The sequence below is a fragment of the Zingiber officinale genome, chromosome 1A (assembly GCF_018446385.1).
Source record: "Zingiber officinale cultivar Zhangliang chromosome 1A, Zo_v1.1, whole genome shotgun sequence".
Taxonomy (NCBI): Eukaryota; Viridiplantae; Streptophyta; class Magnoliopsida; order Zingiberales; family Zingiberaceae; genus Zingiber; species Zingiber officinale.
Window position 1 is genome coordinate 166,404,358 of NC_055987.1, and position 8,524 is coordinate 166,412,881.

Below are 8,524 nucleotides of genomic sequence, written 5' to 3' on the forward strand. Positions count from 1 at the left end.
ATTTATATCAAATTACTTCATAGTATATAATTATAGTGAAAATTATTTTAAGGTATATTAGTTTAATTAAGTTTACATAATTTTTATTAAATTTAAATAATTTATTCGTCTTTTTATTATTCGATTGTAGCTGTTGATAGGTTGTTAGAACTGATGAAAACTGAGGGTGTAAAATGATTAGTTTTTTCCCTTATTGAATTTTTAAATGGCGCATGAATCGACGAGAGGCCAACCCGATCCGGTGCGTCGCCGTCTTATCCTGCTCCAGCGGCACCGACGAGCCGACAGCCACCCTCGTTGCCATTATTTTAAGCATTATGATCCTTCCAGTCCTTTTCTAGTTACTGGCCTTTGTGTGCGCTGTGGGCTGGCGGTGGAGGAGAGGTCAGAGGAGTTCGGTCGCTGAAAGCGACTCCCAGGCTGCATCCCATCGCATAGCTTAGAAAAGTAGACCGCAACCAATCCCCTTCGACGATTGAACCCCCTTTTCTCTGCCTCCTGAGTTTTTTCCTAATTAAGGTGAGTTCTTGTGAGTTTTGGTCCTTTGTGTGGCCTGTTTTCGCGGTCGATTGCTGGAAATTCGAGTTCGCTTGAGTCGTAACGCTTTTCTTTGTGTAAAAACAAAGATCTCTCTTTGTTTTTTGTTTGTTTTTACTTGATGATCTCAGTTCATCGTTTTGTGATGCTGTCGCTGCCGAATTCTTGATGCGATTACCCTCGATGCTTACTTTAGTGGGGTTTTTAGTTGAGTTGGAGGATTTTCGGTGGCTATTCTGAATTTTGAGATTTTGGATCGTCGATTCATTTTTGAAGAGGACAAGATTCATTTTTGGTGGCTCCCAAGTTTTGTTGTTGTTGTATTCTGATCGTTTAGACTTCCAATTCTAGGCTAATTTGCCCGTTTATAGGATTCGTTTTTTAGTCGAACGTTTTTCCCTAACGGAAATTGCTATTGGAGCTTTGTATGGAGATACTTTTATTTGTTCTATTAATAGACAAGCAGATCGAGACATGATTTATGCCTTTTGTGGATGTTTGATGTCTTTTATATAACGATTTTGTTATTTGCGCCCAATTGATAGTGGTGCTAACAATAGCGTTGGCCAGGATCTTGGGTTAGGAGAGGAAATGGCTGGAGGAACGCAGCCGAGCTTGAGGAAGTACTTGGGAGCCATCAAAGATACGACCACGGTCAGCTTGGCTAAAGTGAACAGTGATTACAAGGTTAGAACTTAAAAGTGATCGTTATTGTCACTAGTTAGACAACTCTGCAGTTTTTGGCTTTCTCTATCTTCTTATCTTTTCTACATGGATTGTTTCTGTCGAATCAGGAATTGGATATTGCCATAGTAAGGGCCACAAACCATGTAGAGCGTCCTTCGAAAGAGAAGCACATACGAGGTGGGCACAACATGGTTTACTCTCTTTTGTGATGTTTATTCTAATGGAGGCCAGAAACAACGTTTTGTGCTTATTTCATTGTTTTATTTAAATTTGTAAATAAGACGAGCATTTTGAGCACCACTTTTCAATCCAACAAAATTATTTGCTCATTAGTTTCTTCTGAAAAAATCTACCCTTCAGAACTTCATATTTGTCCATTGATGTAGTTCAATGTTTTATTCACTAGCTTCTGCATATTTGTTTGTCTGAAATGCCCATCTTTTAATCTAGCTATTTTTGTATACTTGGTGAGCTAGTTCAAAGGCCTTCATGCTTTCTTCTAAGTAGGTTATGTATCAAGTTGACTGCATTTGACAAGATTGGAAGGTTTTATTTGTTCAATATTCTATTAACTTATTTATCAATGTTTTATTAGATGCCATTGACTGTTTTTCCATGTGATGTTATTGTTTAATTGGTTATTTACTATTCTTGCAGCAATATTTTATGCTATTTCAGCTTCCAGACCCCGGGCAGACGTAGCTTATTGCATTCATGCTCTTGCAAGGCGTCTTGCCAAGACACACAATTGGGCGGTATATACTCAAGCATTATTTCTATACATCAATAATCTGGTTTATATCTCATTTAGTTAAACAAAAGAGTTATCTCGTGTTGTTATGGTGATGCTAAGCATCCCTTGTTATCCAATTTTTTGATGATGGTATCTCTTCAGGGAGTTTAAGAATGCTTCCTATTTCAACAAACAGATGTGGCAGATACATACATACAGTGATCACTGTTTTCACTGTTTTTTGATATGCCAAATGTTAAGACATAGCTACAGAGATAATGGTGCCAAGAAAATATTGAGAAGAAACAATGCATACTGAAGAAGAGATCTATTTGTCAAGACAAAAGTAAAAACAACTAGACAACAAAACATGATCAAAGAGCTGGCCATTTATGTCTTATATATTTCGCTACTCTTTGTTTTGTTTTTCTTTTTTAAAAAAAAAAATCTTTAAGTTGAAATGTGAAATTGATATGTATGGATAGTTGGCATAAATTTATACTTTATATCTCATATCATATATGTGCTGTTTTTTGTTCATCCTTATTTGCTTATTGCAAATTTATTTCAATGCTTATGCAACTTAATTAAAAAAGCTTGTAATGCCAGTCATTTGATGTTGTTTTGCTATAGGTGGCATTGAAAACCTTGGTTGTCATCCATCGCGCATTGAGGGAAGTGGACCCCACATTCCGCGAAGAGCTTATCAATTATGGGAGAAGTAGAAGTCATATGTTGAATTTATCCTACTTTAAAGATGATTCCAGTGCATATGGTGATAATTGTCTTATGTTGCTAGGAATGTCTTAGATGAGAGGCTATTTTCTTGTTTGACATCTATTTCTTATTGGACTGCTTTTCAGCTTGGGATTATTCTGCATGGGTGCGTACTTATGCTCTATATTTAGAGGACAGGCTAGAGTGTTTCCGTGTTCTCAAGTATGATGTGGAATCAGATCCTCCGGTAAAAAATATTCCGACTCTTTTTTGTTGTTCGATATTGTTTTTCTACTTCATTGATATAGTTGTAGAAGCTTCCTCTGCTGATTGTGCAAATTAGGAAATAAATTACCTTTTGATTGTTTTTTAACTTGTATTTGGTGTTTTCATTTTACTAGAGGGAAGAATAATACATCCTTACAACTGATACATTTTCAAAGAAGAACTTCCGTTATTCCTAAAAAGTTGTTCAGTTCATCTGTTATTTGACAAAATGGTATTTCAAAACCTACAAGGAGCCTGGCTCAGATTTACGGTGCATTTATCAGCCAAAAGTTTCCATATAGTCCTAACCTGCATCAACATAAGTTATTTAGAACAATGCATCTTACAAACATAGTGAATGCTTGAACTTATGAAATTGAATTTGGAATACACTTTACTACTTTGTGAAGTATCTTTAAACCTTTTAATGTCTTATGAGCTATATACCTGTGTCTTTTTTTGAACACTAACATCACAGGATGGCCGTTACACTTTGAACTGATGTGCTGTGATTTTATCAAAACCTTTTGGAGTTTCTGTCATTAGGAATTAGAAACCTCGAATATAGAAGGTGAATTAGTTGCATAAGTGTGAATGTCTTTAGGTTTTACCCCCTAAGAGTTTGATCTATGATGATAATCTAAACTGCATTTATCAATAGGATTCATGAAGAGAAACTACAAGCTTGTGTATTTATCATTTTTCCATTTATGTATCATATGGATTCACAGTTCAGTAAACTGTCAACATATGCACTATCAGTTTAATGATGTGAACTGGCATCTTGTACTGATATATACACCTAGTGGCGAAGTAAGACTGAATAAAATGGTCCAATTTCTGCAGAGAACCAAGGATCTAGAGACTGCTGAGTTGCTTGAGCAATTGCCGTCACTACAACAACTATTACATCGCCTACTTGGTTGTCAGGTAATGTCAGCAAGCTGCAGTATTTATCTATAATATTCTTAATTCATTTAAATGCCCTAGTTATCCTTTGCAGCCACAAGGAGCGGCCTGCCATAATATTATAATTCATCTTGCACTATCTATGGTGAGCACGGTTTCAGTTTATTCTGCAGTAAATGAGACTTCAAATGGTTCTCATATCTCCTTTTTTATGACTTGTTACTTCTAGGTGGCTTCTGAGAGTATTAAGATTTATAATTCTATTAGTGATGGAATAGTAAATCTGGTTGACAAGGTACTAGAAACTCACAAGCTAGTTCATTGCACTCATTTTGCTTCACTCGTTAACTGTTTTCTTTTTTTTGTCAGTTTTTTGAGATGCAACGGCCTGATGCACTTCGGGCACTTGATATATACAGAAGAGCAGGTCAGCAGGTAAGTAAAGTTCCTTCATTAAGTTGTGGCTTTGGTATATGATTTATTATTACGTTAAAATGTTGACTGGATCTATAGGAAATTGGATAATGTTAATATAAACAGAAATCAGGAATGACAACTAATAAAGCCACAATTGTAAAACTGAGAATATAATGGTTTCCTTTTGGAGGTGATTATTCTCTTGGTTTCAAGCAAATTTGATGTCATCAAGTCAGCGGTCCATCCTCAAGTGCTTGTGTATTTGGTGGTAAATTAGCCCAATCCTTCATTTACCCACTATATTTTGTTAAGGAGCAGAGATTTGGGCAGATCCCATGCCCTCCATTTTTGATGAATTTGGCATCCTCCTAAGGTGGGCGGATGAGGAAGGATGGAGGGAAATTAACAAAACGGATGTATAAAATACCACTTATTTTGAAAGAGTCTCATTTCCATTATCTATCCTCTCCCTTTTCCTATATAAAAGGAAAACATGGATGGTTTCTTCTTCCCTTCTACCCAGAATACACGGCCTTTTTTTGATCCTCCCTCCTCTCCCCTTCTACTCCATTCTTTCTTTCCCACCCAATCAAAATACACAGCCTAGTTTCCCATTGAACTTAGAGACCTCCAATATTGGTAGTCACTCGCAGACACGGATGAAAACCTTTTTTTTTCAATTATATTATATGGATTTTGTTTTACTTTTTGCTAAATTTTGGAAAAGAATTACAATTGCCGATTGACAGGCATGTATTTGAGTTCAGATTTCCTAATAATTGAGTTTTTTTAGATGTGTCAAACTTTTTTGAGAGTTATTGTGCACGATCAACTTAGATGAGAGAATTGATCTATTAACTCATTAAGCTCGACCATTTCTCAAAATGCTTATCTCATTCATCTGTGCTTATATAGTTTCTTTATTAATTCACAACTCACCTTGTGGGATTAACTTGGGTGCCACAGAATGGATTCAGACCAAACTAAATGGGTTCTCAATCCACGAGAGGTTTAGCTCAGTTGGTCAAACAAGTCATAAAATGAATACTAAATGATAGAGTTTGATATCAACTTAATGCTAGCCTAGCTTCAATGCTTCCTATTTGTCCTTTTAATGAAGATCAAAGCAAGACTCTGATTTCTAAAGAAGTGTTTCAGCTCATTGGAAGATGTACCAATTGAAGATTAAAATTTCTCTCCACCTGTATGACCTGTTTGAACTATGGGCTAAAATCTTTGTACGATTTTGTTTATCTAAGATGCCTCATGATGTACAGGCTGAAAGATTGTCAGAATTTTATGAAGTATGCAAAAGCATGGATGCCCGTAGGGGAGAGAAGTTCATAAAAATTGAACAGGTTCTTGTTCCATTATCTATCCTTACCCTCTTGTTGGTTATTGTGACCAAAACTTATTTTGGATTTAATTTCCAAATTCACTGATTTTCTTTCCCAACAATAATGCAGCCTCCTTCATCATTTCTAACAGCCATGGAAGACTATGTTAGAGATGCTCCACGAGCTTCAACTGTTCGCAAGGATCAGGTTGGTTATGATATGGGTTTAGATGCTTTTTCTTCAGTCAAGTTTATTGATTTTTTCCCTAATCATCTAATTCTCTTATGTTAATTGTGGGTAGTGGCACCATACAATCTTTTATCTTTCTTGATTATTTGCAAATGTCTATTTCTGAAATAAACATCCATTTACTCAGGCAAAAGATGAAAACGATATTCCAAACGTGGTATTAGCAATCGAGTACAAAAAGACTCCTGAAGCAGAAGAAGCACCTCCCGTGCCCCCTCCGCCACCAGAAACAGTTAAAGAAGTGGAAGTTCCTGTTCCTGTGAAGTCCCAAGAGACAGATTTACTGGTATGGATAAACAGATTCAAATAGCAATCATTCTATTAGATAATCATTCCCTTAAACCTGTGGTTCAACTCATTCTTATTAGGGATTAAGTGATGCTGCTCCGGAGGTGTCGGACCTAGATAGCAAGAATGCCATGGCACTTGCCATTGTCCCAGTTGGTATAATACTTATCCACCACTAGCAAAATGTTTTGAAAGAGAAGTTTAGTCACTTAAAAAATTTGATTACTTAAATCTATGCAATTGATTTTGTTGAGCAAATTACTGCAGATAATGCTTCTAGCTCTACCCCCTCTAGGAGCCTGTTACCAGAGAATGGGACTACTGGTTGGGAATTGGCACTTGTTACAGCTCCGAGCTCTAACGAGACTGCTATGGCTTCTAGCAAATTGGTATGGCTTTCCTAATCTGCATTCAAGGTTATGATTTCTTAAGATTAAACTGCTCGGGAAATGCTCAATGATCTCATTAGTTGCCATGTAAATCCGTATGTTTTTGATCTCACTAGAACTATGTTTCAACCCTGGCTGTGTTCTAACTTGTTCTCTGGGGTGCTGAAACATTAATCATACACAAATTATTCTGTTCTCTCTCCCAACTTGTCCACAGGCTGGAGGGTTGGACAAGCTCACACTGGACAGCTTATACGAAGATGCAGAGAGAAGAGTGAGCCAAAATGTGAGCTACAATCCATGGGAGACAGGCCCAATGGCGCACCCGATGCTGCAACCAGTGGCTCACGACCCATTCTATGCCTCAAATGCCGTGGCCGCGCCTAATTTTGTGCAGATGGCAGCCATGGCACAGCAACAACAGGCTTTCATACTGCAGCAGCAAATGATGATGATGGGAGTGCAGCAGCCTCAGCATACGCCCGCCATCAACCCTTTCGCTAATCCATATGGAGATGTTCCATATGCTGCTCCGGTAGTGCCTGTTCAAGCTTCCAACGCATACCACGGCCTCATTTAAATGAGATTGATGCTTCTTTTTCCTGTTCTATAATTCGATCATCGTCGTAGGGCCACTGTTAGTGTCGGGATGCAATTTTAAGGGAAATATTGGACAGTAATAAGTCTTGATTTATTTGTAGTGGTGGTGGGATCGTGAGATAGAGATGTGTTATATATGTGTACATTCATCTGGCAGCAGTTTGTGAGGAAGAACTTGAAGAATTTGTTATTCGTTCAAAACAGATTGTAATAACAACATTGTTACGTTCGTTTGTTGATTTTTTTTTTTTGTTTTTGTTTAAAAAAGTGATTTGAATGAGCAATTTTCTTTTCTGCAACATACATTTAAATAATTTATTAAATTAAATGAATAAATTTAAATATATATGTATTTCGTTATTAATATTATAAATTAGTTATTAAGGGATCTGCAGTGGGAGGTTTATAGTATGTAATTTATGTTATAAATCTCTCAATATAAATCCCTCTCTCATTACATAAGTGGAGTTTATAGTTTTTTTTATAAATCTGTATCAAAATCTTGTGACCAAGTTTATAAAAAAAAGTAAGATTTTTAATTTTTGATGTGACAATAATGTGACAGAGCATAAAGCTCTTTAAAAGGTTTACGATTACGGATGCCCTAATACTATTAACAAATAAAATCTGTGAATTATGTCCCTTAATATTTTTTTTTATAAATATGATAAATAAATACCTCGAACTCACTAACTAATTAAAATATATAAAAAGTTTAAACAATAAGTAAGTTTAAATTTAAACTTAGAGTTTAATAAAATCTGAATAAATCAAATTCAAACTAAATTTAAACCAAGCTCATCTTCATTAAAAATATATATATAATCTAAATTTGAATAACATTTTCAATAACTTGATTCATTTTGATTCCTTGATTATTTTATTAAAGAATAAATAATATAAAATATATCTGATTTGGCTCATTTAGCCCTGCGGATATGTGCTATGAGATATCCTGTGTAGCAAACAATTTGTTTTTTAAATATGGTAACATATTCAAGTAAAAGTCAGGTGACATTTGAGAGTTCTTCCACTTTGCAAGATTCCTCCTTTCTTGTGCTCGTTATTGGTGGGTATCGGCACAGTCTCATTTTAGTCCAATTGGAGCAAGGACATACTTTACAATGGAATTTGATTGTGGAAGTTGGTAAATTGTCCTGAGTGTTTTTGGATTTATCTGGTCAGGTAAATAGGGGAAGATCATTCACCTCTAAGATTGATGCAGGAAAAAAAATTTTCGGGTGTGATATTCGAATTAGAGATTTATAGAGAAAATATATGAAGATAATTTATAAATAAAGAGAAATCGTCTTTATATTTAAACTAAAATAATTTATTTATTTAAATCAAAATTCAACCCTCCTTTTTATTAGAATCCTAACAATTATTTAAAT

The 8,524-nt window shown here is 35.5% G+C and overlaps 1 protein-coding gene across 2 annotated transcripts; it reads left to right on the forward strand.

The window, feature by feature from the left end:
- The first annotated feature begins 230 nt into the window (after window positions 1-230).
- Window positions 231-7,369, forward strand: LOC122038316 (putative clathrin assembly protein At5g35200). 2 transcript variants are annotated; one of them, XM_042598004.1, is made up of 16 exons: window positions 231-614; window positions 1,108-1,224; window positions 1,332-1,401; window positions 1,882-1,979; window positions 2,591-2,732; window positions 2,821-2,921; window positions 3,788-3,871; window positions 3,945-3,995; window positions 4,080-4,145; window positions 4,220-4,285; window positions 5,545-5,625; window positions 5,734-5,811; window positions 5,981-6,139; window positions 6,222-6,297; window positions 6,409-6,530; window positions 6,748-7,369. In XM_042598004.1, the coding sequence occupies exons 2-16, from the start codon at window positions 1,129-1,131 to the stop codon at window positions 7,108-7,110; spliced, it is 1,653 nt and encodes a 550-aa protein (XP_042453938.1). In that variant the 5' UTR covers window positions 231-614; window positions 1,108-1,128; the 3' UTR covers window positions 7,111-7,369. The 2 variants fall into 2 exon arrangements, with proteins under 2 accessions (XP_042453938.1, XP_042453937.1); XM_042598003.1 differs by having other exon boundaries at window positions 231-519.
- The last annotated feature ends 1,155 nt before the right edge of the window (window positions 7,370-8,524 follow it).